Genomic DNA, 14,075 nt, shown 5'->3' on the forward strand with positions numbered 1-14,075 from the left:
TTCATCCATATATGGTAAATCGTTTTGAAATTACGGCACTTTTTGTACATAGTCCCTCCTAATTTAGGGGACCAAAAGTAATGGGACAAATTCACTTATATGTGTATTAAAGTAGTCAAAAGGGTAGTATTTGTTCCCTTATCCCAAGCACGCAATGATTACATCAAGTTTGTGGCTCTACAAATTTCTTGGATGCATTTGCTGTTTGTTTTAGATTATTTTTTGCCCAATAGAAATTAAATGATACATAATGTATTGTGTAATTTTTGAACACTTCTAGATTAATGTGGATGCTACCATGATTACGGATAGTCCTGAATGAAATGCACAAATATCATACCCTCATACCCCCATACCCCCCTCTCACCGTTACATTAACAGGGGAGGTTAGCATTTCTGGGGGGGTATGATATTTGCTAATTTACTCACTCATTCATTCAGGACTATACATAATCATAGAAGCATCCACATTAATGTAGAAGCATTTAGAAACATTCAATTATTATTTACAATAAAACAGACAATACATTTACCATTATTTTCTATTGTGCACAAAGTAATCTGAAACACAAACAAAACAAATAGCAAATGTATCCAACAAGTTTGCAGTCACAAGCATGATGTAATCATTGCGTGCTAGGAATATGGGACCAAATAATAAACTTTTGACTACTTTAATACACACATACAATGCATTCGGAAAGTATTCAGACCCCTTGTCTTTTTCCACAATGTTACGTTACAGCCTTACTCTAAAATTGATTAAATTGATTTTATTCCCCTCATTAATCTAAACACAATACTCCATAATGACAAAGCAAAATCAGAAATAACATTTACATAAGTATTCAGACCCTTTACTGAGTACTTTGTTGAAGCAATTTGGCAGCAATTACAGCCTCGAGTTTTCTTCGGTATTACGTTACAAGCTTGGCACACCTGTATTTGGGGAGTTTCTCTGCAGATCCTCTCAAGCTCTGTCAGGTTGGATTGGAAGCGTCGCTGCCAGGCTATTTTCAGGTCTCTTCAGAGATGTTCGATCGGGTTCAAGTCCGGGCTCTGGCTGGGCCACTCAAGGACATTGAGACTTGTCCCGAAGTCACTCCTGCATTGTCGTGGCTGTGTGCTTAGGGTCGTTGTCCTGTTGGAAGGTGAACCTTCGCCCGAGTCTGAGGTACTGAGCGTTCTCAAGCAGGTTTTCAAGGATCGCTCTGTAATTTGCTCCATTCATCTTTCCCTCGATCCTGACTAGTCTCCCAGTCCCTGAAAAACAACCATACAGCATGATGCTGCCACCATGCTTCCAAACTCCAAGCGGGCTGTCATGTGCATTTTACTGAGGAGTGGCTTCAGGCTGGTCACTCTACTATAAAAGGCCTGATTGGTGGAGTGCTGCAGAGATGGTTGTCCTTCTGGAAGGTTCTCCCATCTCCACAGAGGAACTATGGAGCTCTGTCAGAGTGACCATCGGGTTCTTGGTCACCTCCCTGGGAAGGTGTCTGAATACTTTCCAAATGCACTGTAAGTGAATTTGTTCCAATACCTTTGGTCCCCTAAAATGGTGGGACTATGTACAAAAGTGCTGTAATAAACGGTTCACACCATATGGATGACAATACCCTCAAATTAAAGCTGACATTCTGCACTTTAACATCATTTCAAATCCAGAGTGCTGGAGTACAGAGCCAAAACAACAACAAAACATTACTGTCCCAATAATTAGAGGGCACTGTATATCACAACACTTACAGTAAAGCCTAATATGATCAAATATATTTTCCACCCTGCTAAATTTAGGACAAAAAATACATTCCAGCGAGTTACATAATGTGATGGCATAACTTTAATAAGAGAGAAGTTTTCTTGAGATTTGAAACCCACAGATTGTAATCCTAGGTATATTTAACTGTGGTCTAGCCTTATAAATTTATCTTAAAAATGTGTACACACATTATACAAAGTGCACTGCTGCCATAGCTTTATGGGTCAGTGATACCTTTGACCATGTGCCTCTAACTCTGTCAACAGCAAAAGGCAGAACAAGAGGAGAAGTCAGAAATCATCAAGTCCTACACAATCTCAGAACACAACAGTGCATTGTGAGCAGCATACTGAGGTATGACTGAGAGAATGAAGGAGAGTGTGGTCTGAAAATAAGTTGGGCACCATGCAGAATGGAAGATTTCACACTACTCTACTGAGCGGACAGAAGTCACTACGTCAACTAAGGATCTTTACAGTCAGGAAAGTGGAAATATAAACAAAAATAATCAAGGGAATGAAGGCATGCAGTGTAGTTCAGTCCTCTCTCTGCCCTTTAGAACAGGAGTCGGAGTGAAATTTGGGAGATTTCTCTCATTTTCCATTCACTCCCCCCTCCCCCTGTCCACGTGCTTTCTGGAAAGTAAGGCAGCCACTCCTAATTATAGCCAATTACAGAAACGTTGCTGCTCCACCGTGGTGGAACCAGTGTGGCCTCGCTAGCTAGAGATGAAACCAACAGCAAAGGATGCCTCTAGTGCAGGCTGAGGGAAGGGGTTAGAGCTAGAGTGTGCTTAAGGCATGGTTAGAAGAGGGTCTATATGTGTAAGGCTAATGGCCAGAGAGATTACTGTCAGAAGACTGGCCTGGCGGGCTGATCCTATGGGATTCCGACTTAAAAACATCTATGGGAAGAGAGTAAAGCCAGTAAACAGCCTTTGATTGGTTGACATCTATTAGTCCTTGACGGTTCAATAGGCATGCACAGTAAGTAAAAATCGATGGTGATGTGGGGGAGGGTATAAGCACACTCACACACACTCCTACAAACGTGTCATAAAAGAAGCAGAATGATGTTGTGTCTAAAAGGAGTAGTAAAGAGTAAAGTTTCTCACTATTATCAGCAACAAAAAAGAAAATGATTTCAGCTGAGAAAGGGGATAGTGGCGTGGCAAAGGAAGAGCAATATACGAGATGAAGCTATTTTTCTAAACAAATGGCATGCACTTTTACATATTTGATTTGTCTTTTTTTCTATAGTTTAGCGTGAATTAATCGGAAAAGAAGGATAGAGGTTTGGTTGATTTCGATATTTCTAATGGACAGAGAACGTCAGAACTTACTATCAGTCCGTATGCGTGTTGCTGTTCGTTACTTTGATCCTTCAAATTTTGAGAAGAAAACGTTACTTGAGGAATGTTCAACTGTTTGTATGTAATGATGATATGAGCTTGTTAAGAGCTTCTCTTTCTAGCAGCCATCAAGTTATTTAGAAAGTCAGAGCATTTGTAATGGTAACATCATTATGAGCTCTAAGATTATCGAGTGTATGTGAGAATCACCTCTCCAAAATGTCAAAATGGAACCTAATGGAATGTAGCAAACTGCCCACAAACAACAACCCAGGCTGTAGTTGAGTGGAAAACTACTGGCGTGGCGAAATCATGCAGTGTACCGTGATGTGGTCTCACAACAAAGACATGACAGTGATGCAATGAGAGCCCTACCACAGTCAAATGAATGAGTCCTTTTTACCTTGGCAATCTGCAGCAATACAATACAGTGCTTGATGGACTCTACCATACTCTGAAAAGAGAAACAGCACAGAGAATGAAACACTGCACTCAAATTCAGACAGGTGATTCTGAAAATAAGGACTTTTAAAATGGGGTTTTACTTACACATGTGGTTTCCTTCAAATGTTCAATTTTCTTTAAAGGAGAAAAACATGATAAAAAATGGTTGTTTCACTTCAGACTTTATTTTAACACCTAACTAGACTTCGGGACTCAAAGTTAGGTGAGTCATTGACTGAGAAAGATCGGCACAGTGAAACCTGTGAAACCAACGCAGAAACATGCTTTGTTCAAACTCTTTCACAATCATGGCATTAGACTAGCCGAACAATGATTTCACTCCAACTATAGTTGTGTCCTATGTTCATCACAACATAACAGGTCATTGTCTTCACCATATTAAATAACCTAGAGTTTAAATGTTCCAAACTGACCTAAAACTAAACTCATGAGCTCAATAAGGAAGCGAATCACAGCTACTAAAAAACTGACAGAAAATCTGAGTCAATAATTATCAGGCACAGTTCTGGTGACAAGAGAAGAAACAGATATCACTCACTCTGCACGACTCATCTTCTTTGCAATCCTTGATTTTCGCATCAAAGAGCTGGAAGAGAGGAGATGTATGAGAAGCTGAAGCGGATACACTCAAATCAGGAGCCGAATAAAAACACATTCATCGATGATGCAGTGACGAGTCAGTCACCGTTATTATGAGAGTCACTGTCATACTAGTCACTCAAATGTGAAAAAGCCTCACCTTTAACTGATCAATTAGAATTTGTAGGTACGCGTCAGCCTCTGCAAGTTTCTTATCGAAGTCTTGGACACTTGGAACAAATCCTGTCTCTGCCTCCTAAAATGAAAAAAGAGCAGAACATTCTAACTTCACAGCATGACAGTTTTCTGCTTCCACCAGTAACCTATTTCGGACAAATAATTTTACTGCCAGTGCACCTCTACTCTGAAAGTTTGTTAGCAGATTTTAAAAAGTTTAAAATTCTCCTGGTGGAGCTATAAAAAAGCAGGATGTAGCAGCACAAAACAGCAACCAACTGTTTGGGAGAAGCTTCCAGCATTGTACAGTAAGTGGAGTGATATGAATTGTTCAACTAGCATTGTTAAAAGGCTTTTCCTGCCAGCCTGCCTGACCATGCCTGCTGATGACAAATCAAGAACAGTCCCTTCACTACCTGGAAGTTAGCTTGGCTAAAATACAGAAATGAAATACCCAACAACTTCCTCAAAAATACCTGAAAACTAATGCTTAACCAAAGCAGTCTGACCTTACAATATTACAACTCTTAAAACACGTCCATAGCCACTTTGCTGGACAGTTAGTAAATCATATACTCCCCTCTCTCAGTACTGCTCTGGTCTTAGCGTGTCCTATGGTTTGGCAGACGCCTTTGGACGACGCCTGTTTCTCAACTGAAATGTATCGTACAGGGATGTGAAGAAAAGCCATGAACACACATTAACCCCAGCGTTGTCTAAAGTGTAAACTGTAAAAACCTAACAAGCTTTATAGAGACCAAAGTCTGGGCCTTTTTTTCTAAAATTCCTTTAGGATCAAAGGTGGTTCGCTATCAATATAGAAGCAAGTTGCTTAGTGTTGGTGGCTAAAGAGGTGCCTGAGCAAATAAAATAAAAACAGGTACTTTGCTAAGCTAAAGAATAGTCCCCTTTCAATCTGTGGGGAAGAGGAGTCTGGCATTAGTGTTCTTTAGAGCTTGGGGGTAACCAGAAAAATACATACAGTGGGGAGAACAAGTATTTGATACACTGCCGATTTTGCAGGTTTTCCTACTTACAAAGCATGTAGAGGTCTGTAATTTTTATCATAGGTACACTTCAACTATGAGAGACGGAATCTAAAACAAAAATCCAGAAAATCACATTGTATGATTTTTAAGTAATTAATTTGCATTTTATTGCATGACATAAGTATTTGATACATCAGAAAAGCAGAACTTAATATTTGGTACAGAAACCTTTGTTTGCAATTACAGAGATCATACGTTTCCTGTAGTTCTTGACTAGGTTTGCACACACTGCAGCAGGGATTTTGGCCCACTCCTCCCTACAGATCTTCTCCAGATCCTTCAGGTTTCGGGGCTGTCGCTGGGCAATACGGACTTTCAGCTCCCTCCAAAGATTTTCTATTGGGTTCAGGTCTGGAGACTGGCTAGGCCACTCCAGGACCTTGAGATGCTTCTTACGGAGCCACTCCTTAGTTGCCATGGCTGTGTGCTTCGTGTCGTTGTCATGCTGGAAGACCCAGCCACGACCCATCTTCAATGCTCTTACTGAGGGAAGGAGGTTGTTGGCCAAGATCTCGCGATACATGGCCCCATCCATCCTCCCCTCAATACGGTGCAGTCGTCCTGTCCCCTTTGCAGAAAAGCATCCCCAAAGAATGATGTTTCCACCTCCATGCTTCACGGTTGGGATGGTGTTCTTGGGGTTGTACTCATACTTCTTCTTCCTCCAAACACGGCGAGTGGAGTTAGACCAAAAAGCTCTATTTTTGTCTCATCAGACCACATGACCTTCTCCCATTCCTCCTCTGGATCGTCTAGATGGTCATTGGCAAACTTCAGACAGGCCTGGACATGCACTGGCTTAAGCAGGGGGACCTTGCGTGCGCTGCAGGATTTTAATCCATGACGGCGTAGTGTGTTACTAATGGTTTTCTTTGAGACTGTGGTCCCAGCTCTCTTCAGGTCATTGACCAGGTCCTGCCGTGTAGTTCTGGGCTGATCCCTCACCTTCCTCATGATCATTGATGCCCCACGAGGTGAAATCTTGCATGGAGCCCCAGACCGAGGGTGATTGACCGTCATCTTGAACTTCTTCCATTTTCTAATAATTGCGCCAACAGTTGTTTCCTTCTCACCAAGCTGCTTGCCTATTGTCCTGTAGCCCATCCCAGCCTTGTGCAGGTCTACAATTTTATCCCTGATGTCCTTACACAGCTCTCTGGTCTTGGCCATTGTGGAGAGGTTGGAATCTGTTTGATTGTGTGTGGACAGGTGTCTTTTATACAGGTAACGAGTTCAAACAGGTGCAGTTAATACAGGTAATGAGTGGAGAACAGGAGGGCTTCTTAAAGAAAAACTAACAGGTCTGTGAGAGCCGGAATTCTTACTGGTTGGTAGGTGATCAAATACTTATGTCATGCAATAAAATGCAAATTAATTATTTAAAAATCATACAATGTGATTTTCTGGATTTTTGTTTTAGATTCCGTCTCTCACAGTTGAAGTGTACCTATGATAAAAATTACAGACCTCTACATGCTTTGTAAGTAGGAAAACCTGCAAAATCGGCAGTGTATCAAATACTTGTTCTCCCCACTGTATGTCTCCTCTTTAAAAACCTTAAGTGAAGGGCCTCCCAAGTGGCGCAGTGGTCTATGGCACTGCATCACAGTGCTAGCTGTGCCATTAGAGATCCTGGTTTCGAGTCCAGGCTCTGTCGCAGCCGGCCATGACCGGAAGACCCATGGGGCAGCGCACAATTGGTCCAGCGTCGTCTGGGTTAGAGGGGAGGGTTTGGCCGGCAGGGATGTCCTTGTCACATCACGCTCTAGTGACTCCTGTTACAGGCCGGGCACAAAAAGCTAAAAAAATATATTTATAACCTTAAGTGGTCCCAGGACTGAGGGCATCGGGATTCTCGTGGGTGTTTGTTTTGTGTTTGTGGCCAAGCAGACATCTACACAGCTTCATGTTTGTGTCTAAGAAACAGACAGCTCCGGTGTCTCTCCTGTTCTTCCTCTATCAACAACATTTGAAGAGGCAGAAAAGAGAATTCCTAATAAATACAAATGCCGGATATCAAATCCTTGCCTGACGACTCATACTGAATTTAATTCTGCTGCCCTATCACTACATACATTCAAGTCTGAGACTACCAACGTAGTAATTTCTGCTTACGTCAAAGTGAAGGGCTTGGTACAAAACAACACATACCAATCAGTATCAAAGCCAATGACTATTCTGAAAACACCGCTTTACCCACGCGTGTTCAGGCTCTGGCCCAAGCCATTGATTTCTGGGACCAATCCGAACTATTTGAATGCGTTCACATCCGAGAAGATGAGGAGTTCAAATCCAGACTCAAGGTGGAGAAGAAACGTTAGAGGGTGAGCTGTTTGGCCGGAGCGATGTGAATGGGTAGCAAGGAAATCAACTGAATACAAAAAAAATCCTGGCCACGACTGTAGATTCTGAATTTGAAAGCGACGTCAACCTACTTGCGGGGAAATGCATGCTCATGGTTATGTTTACGACAGTAATAGTGCTGGCTTGGTGTGAGGGTAAGGTATCACAACATGGAGTGATTTTGACACCTGTGAGAAGCTGTATTGTTTGAACACCTGCATCCAAAGACACATGAAATAGAACAGGAGTTTCCCTCTATTCATGTCAGACTTTTAGAGTAATTTATTTACCCCACTGACCAAAATCATTCCATCCCAATTTTCACATAGAAAAGTCCTACCATACACTTACATACCAAAAACTGTTGAGCGGGCCCCTGCTGTATTTCAGGTTCAAAAGGTTAAGGATCAAATCAAATGTATTTATTTATATAGCCCTTCTTACATCAGCTGATATCTCAAAGTGCTGTACAGAAACTCAGCCTAAAACCCCAAACAGCAAGCAATGCAGGTGTAGAAGCACGGTGGCTAGGAAAAACTCCCTAGAAAGGCCAAAACCTAGGAAAAAACCTAGAGAGGAACCAGGCTATGAAGGGTGGCCAGTCCTCTTCTGGCTGTGCCGGGTGGAGATTATAACAGAACATGGCCAAGATGTTCAAATGTTCATAAATGACCAGCATGGTCAAATAATAATAATCACAGTAGGAAAAGGAAAATGCTATCAATATGACACGGACCTCATAATTGCAGAGGGACAAAGCCGTTAACATTACAAACAAAGAGGGAAAGAGAGTCCCTATTGCTCTCTATTTCTGTTATGTCAACACAAGCCCATATCACCATGATGGAAGGGATCCTTCTGCTGGACTAGAGCAGCTTATAAACCCAGAGGACGGTCATGTAGGCTAGTAACTGCAGCTTTGGCATGTTCACACATTCTGTTCCTAAAAGAGCTTTGTCTAACCAGACAATCCCTCCCTATGCTAGTGTACCACACCCACCCCCACTAACCACCAAACATTGGAAATAAAAAAAACTCAAAGCTCACCAATCTAGCCCACCCTTCACTCAGACACCTCACCCCCTCCCCGTTTGGCTTTCCACACAGCATGACCCAGTTAAGAACTGCATTGTCGCACTCCAACCAACCGTTTCCCCCCAGTGTGGTACTCACAGGACGCAGAGCTCTGAGGGACATGCCTCGTCAAAATGCACAGGCCAAAGCTGACCCTAAAGCTCCTCTCTCCTCCCTTACGCAAACAAACAACTGTTCTAGTGCTCTCCACTCCTATAGACTGCCAGCAGGAACACCACCAGCATCGTCTGGTACATCTACAGTACGTTCTACATCAGCTGAGCAGCAGCACACGCAGGCAAAATTAATCCAGGATCCTCTTCTCTCTGACAGGAAGTACAGACTTTCTTAAAAAAAAAAAAGAGAGAAAAAGGCAGCACAAGCCCATGTGACAAGCAACAGCTGCTCTGATTGGATAAAGCTGAGGTGCAGATGTCTGGCTGAAAGAGTAAGCAGGACTCTGATTTGGTCCAGGTCACATGACCCCGCTATGACTCCACGCTTACACAGTGTTTGCAAGCAGGCAGCCAGTCAGCAGTGTTGGGCGGGGATCGGAGAGAGTGAGGCAGAGGGAGGGGTAGCAGAGGGGAGGAGTGGGTTAGAGAAGGAAAGCAGAACAGAAGGCACATAAACAACTGGAGGGTAGAATTAAGGCTGGTGAGAGAAAGGAGGCCTATATTTGTGAGCCACAAAGGGCACAGACCAAAATAAGAGGTGGAAATTAGCAGTTTAGAGAGCAAGTTTAATACACAGCACTCTTTACAAACAGGCTTTCATAGATAAACATGATGCCCATCATCAGCCAACAGTCTAACCAAACCGTGCTCCCTGTGCTCCTAACCACACAGAGACACTCTTACTGTGTCCAGACTAATTTCCTTCTATTCTCAGATGACTTCTTAACCCTTTCACTGATTAGGACAAGAGTGCTTTAGCCTGCCAGCAGTGTCCCAGTGCTACTATTTGAGATGAAGCTGACAGAGGCATGATATTAATTCTATATCCCAATTTCCTGCATCCAAAAGACCTCAACAAATAGCATGAAAGGTTAATTTGACAACACATGCTTCCAAAAGGTGAAACATAAACTGCTATTGCTTTATGTTCTCAACAGTTCCTCTATTATTTCCTGTGGTCTTAGGTAAAAGAACAAATTGAAGAAATACAGTTCACATTATGTTCCCTCTTTGAAGGTTAATACACATACACACTTCAAAAAAATTGTTTTACAATGCAACAACAGCACGAGTTATCCCCATCATTTGAGAAAGCTTATTTCAAATAAAAGGTTGAGCAAAATTTTTCTCCTCTTTAGCTGAACTCAATGGCTTGGGACTAGTACCCCCAGTATTACTAGAGTGAAGCTGGACAGATGAGTGAGTGACTTACCTGCAGTTGGAGGGTGTGACGGAGAATAGTCCCCTCTAAGGCATGGATCCACTTCTCCCGTTCGTCTGCATCTCGAGCTGAGAAGAAAAACACACAAAACACAGCAGATGAGCCATAGTCGAGATAGGAATTATTACAACAGCAACAGAGTGCTTCACCTAGTAGTAACCTTGTAGCTACAAGAAAGACTAGAGCACCTCATCTGGCCCAACAAGTTCACAATGAGCACGTAGTTCTGTGCCTTCGCAGCTGCTAAGGGGGTTCTTGCAACCCTTCTGGTGCGTCGCTGGGCAAGAGACTATCAAGGCAGGTCTCCTGACGAGAGACACAACCTGTTGCCAGGCTGCACCCTCAGAGCAAAGACACAGAGCAAACAAAACGTCTGACATTTACACTGAAAAGACCAGAGGCCCTCCACACTGACGGACAGATGATAAGCTGTAGACCATACTATTTACCAAGAGCGTTTCCATCTATATATTTCGTAGCTGTCTATTTACCACAACAAACCAATGCTGGAACTAAGACTGCACTCAACGGGCTGTATAGGGCCATAAGTAAACAAGAACATGCTCACCCAGAGGCGGCGCTCCTACTGGCTGGTGACTTTACTGCAGGAAAACTGAAATCCTTTTGACTAATTTTTACCAGCATGTCACCTTTGCAACTAGGTGTGAAAAAAACTCCAGATAACCTCACACACAGAGACGCATACAAAGCTCTCCCTCCATCTGGCAAATCTGACCCTAACTCTATCTTCCTGATTCGTGCTTACAAGCAAAAACTCAAACATGAAGTACCAGTGACGTGCTCAATACAGCAGTGGTCCAATGAAGCGGATGCTAAGCTATAGGACTGTTTCGCTAGCAAAGACTGGAATATGTTCCAGGACTCATCCGATGGGATTGAGGAGTTTACCACATCAGTCACCGGCTTTATTAATAATTGCGTCGACAACGTTGTCCCCACAGTCACTGTACGTACAGTCGTGGCCAAAAGTTTTGAGAATGACACAAACATACATTTTCACAAAGTTTGCTGCTTCAGTGTCTTTAGATATTTTTGTCAGATGCTAATATGGAATACTTAAGTATAATTACAAGGATTTCATAAGTGTCAAAGGCTTTTATTGACAATTACATGAAGTTGATGCAAAGAGTCAATATTTGCAGTGTTGACCCTTCTTTTTCAAGACCTCTGCAATCCGCCCTGGCATGCTGTCAATTAACTTCTGGGCCACATCCTGACTGATGGAAGCCCATTCTTGCATAATCAATGCTTGGAGTTTGTCAGAATTTGTGGGTTTTTGCTTGTCCACCCGCCTCTTGAGGATTGACCACAAGTTCTCAATGGAATTAAGGTCTGGGGAGTTTCCTGGCCATGGACCCAAAATATTGATGTTTTGTTCCTCGAGCCACTTAGTGATCACTTTTGCCTTATGGCAAGGTGCTCCATCATGCTGGAAAAGGCATTGTTCGTCACCAAACTGTTCCTGGATGGTTGGGAGAAGTTGCTCTCGGAGGATGTGATGGTCCCATTATTTATTCATGGCTGTGTTCTTAGGCAAAATTGTGAGTGAGCCCACTCCATTGGCTGAGAAGCAACCCCACACAGCATCTCAGGATGCTTTACTGTTGGCATGACACAGGACTGATGGTAGCGCTCACCTTGTCTTGTCCGGACAAGCTTTTTTCTGGATGCTCCAATCGGAAAGGAGATTCATCAGAGAAAATGACTTTACCCCAGTCCTCAGCAGTCCAATCCCTGTACCTTTTGCAGAGAAGTGGCTTCTTTGCTGCCCTTATTGACACCAGGCCATCCTCCAAAAGTCTTCGCCTCACTGTGCGTGCAGATGCACTCACACCTGCCTGCTGCCATTCCTGAGCAAGCTCTGTACTGGTGGTGCACCGATCCCGCAGCTGAATCAACTTTAGGAGATGCTCCTGGCGTTCGCTGGACTTTCTTGGGCGCCCTGAAGCCTTCTTCACAACAATTGAACCGCTCTCCTTGAAGTTCTTGATGATCCGATAAATGGTTAATTTAGGTGCAATCTTACTGGCAACAATATCCTTGCCTGTGAAGCCCTTTTTGTTCAAAGCAATGACGACGGCACGTGTTTCCTTGCAGGTAACCACGGTTGACAGAGGAAGAACAATGATTCCAAGCACCACCCTCCTTTTGAAGCGTCCAGTCTGTTATTCGAACTCAATCAGTATGACAGAGTGATCTCCAGCCTTGTCCTCGTCAACACTCACACCTGTGTTAACGAGAGAATCACTGACATGATGTCAGCTGGTCCTTTTGTGGCAGAGCTGAAATGCAGTGGAAATGTTTTTGGGGGATTCAGTTCATTTGCATGGCAAAGGGGGACTTTGCAATTAATTGCAATTCATCTGATCACTCTTCATAACATTCTGGAATATATGCAAATTGCCATCATACAAACTGAAGCAGCAGACTTTGTGAAAATGTATATTTGTGTCATTCTCAAAACTTTTGGCCACGACTGTACATATCCCAAACAGAAGCCATGGATTATAGGCAACATCCGCACTGAGCTAAAGGCTAGAGCTGTTGCTTTCAAGGAACGGGAAACTAATCCGGACGCTTATAAGAAATCCCGTTACGCCCTCTCCGACGAACCATCAAACTGGCAAAGCGTCAATACAGGACCAAGATCGAATTCTACTACACCGGCTCTGACGCTTGTCGGATGTGGCAGGGCTTGTAAACTACTACGAATTAAGAGAAACCCAGCCGTGAGCTGCCCAGTGACGCGAGCCTACTAGATGCACTAAATACCTTCCAGGGTCGTGTTGAGGCAAGCAACACTGAATCATACGAGAGCACCAGCTGTTCCAGACGACTGTGTGATCACGCTCTCCATAGCCGATGTGAGTAAGACCTTTAAGCAGGTTAACATTCACAAGGCCAGATGGATTACCAGGATGAGTACTCCCGAGCATGCGCTGACCAGCTTCACTGACATTTTCAGCTCCTCCTGACTGAATCTAATACATATACTGAACAAAAATATAAAACGCAACATGTAAAGTGTTGGTCCCACGTTTCATGAGCTGAAATAAAAAAGGTCCCAGAAATGTTCTATACACACAAAACGTGTATTTTTCTACAATTTTGTGCACAAATGTGCTTACATCCCTGTTAGTGTGCATTTCTCCTTTGCCAAGAGAATCCCCCTACCTGACAAGTTCAGCATATCAAGAAGCATGATCATTACACAGGTGCACCTTGTGCTGGGGACAATAAAAGGCCACTCTAAAATGTGCAGTTTTGTCACACAGCACAATGCCACAGATGTCTCAAGTTGAGGGAGCGTGCAATTGGCATGCTGACTGCAGGAATATCCACCAGAGCTGTTGCCAAAGAATTTAATGTTAATTTCTCTACCAATTTCTCTACCATAAGCAATGTTGTTTTAGAGAATATGGCAGTAAGTCCAACTGGCCTCACAATTGCAGACCACGTGTAACCACACCAGCCCAGGACCTCCACATCCGGCTTCTTCACCTGTGGGATCGTCTGAGACCAGCACCCCGGACAGCTGATGAAACTGAGGAGTATTTGTGTCTGTAATAATGCCCTTTTGTGGGTAAAAACGTCTTGGCTGGGCCTGGCTCCCCAGTGGGTGGGGCTTATGCCCTCCCGGGCCCATCGATGGCTGCGCCCCTGTGAAATCCATAGATTAAGGCCTAATGAATTTATTGCAATTTATTTATTTTCTTATATGTAACTCAGTAAAATAGTTGAAAGTGTTGCATGTTGCTTTTATATGTTTGTTCAGTATACATGTTTCAAGCAGACCACCATAGTCCCTGTGCCCAAGAACTCAAAGGTAACCTGTCTAAATGACAGTAGCAGTCAC

The 14,075-nt window shown here is 43.2% G+C and overlaps 1 protein-coding gene across 7 annotated transcripts in view; it reads right to left on the reverse strand.

The window, feature by feature from the left end:
• The window catches only part of LOC139541162 (oxysterol-binding protein-related protein 9-like), a 49,335-nt gene that overhangs the window by 13,909 nt on the left and 21,351 nt on the right, over positions 1-14,075 (reverse strand). For 4 of the 7 annotated variants that reach the window (XM_071345479.1, XM_071345483.1, XM_071345482.1 and 1 more), the window contains exons 4-9: positions 10,190-10,266; positions 4,318-4,413; positions 4,117-4,164; positions 3,663-3,692; positions 3,517-3,567; positions 3,105-3,143 (exon numbers count right to left, since the gene is read on the reverse strand). In XM_071345479.1, coding sequence (XP_071201580.1) covers positions 3,105-3,143; positions 3,517-3,567; positions 3,663-3,692; positions 4,117-4,164; positions 4,318-4,413; positions 10,190-10,266 — 341 coding nt within the window. Of the gene's footprint in view, positions 1-3,104; positions 3,144-3,516; positions 3,568-3,662; positions 3,693-4,116; positions 4,165-4,317; positions 4,414-8,899; positions 9,141-10,189; positions 10,267-14,075 lie in introns of those variants that run through there. The other 3 variants (XM_071345481.1, XM_071345484.1, XM_071345485.1) reach the window with 2 other exon arrangements.

This window comes from Salvelinus alpinus, chromosome 16 (genome assembly GCF_045679555.1).
Source record: "Salvelinus alpinus chromosome 16, SLU_Salpinus.1, whole genome shotgun sequence".
Taxonomy (NCBI): domain Eukaryota; kingdom Metazoa; phylum Chordata; class Actinopteri; order Salmoniformes; family Salmonidae; genus Salvelinus; species Salvelinus alpinus.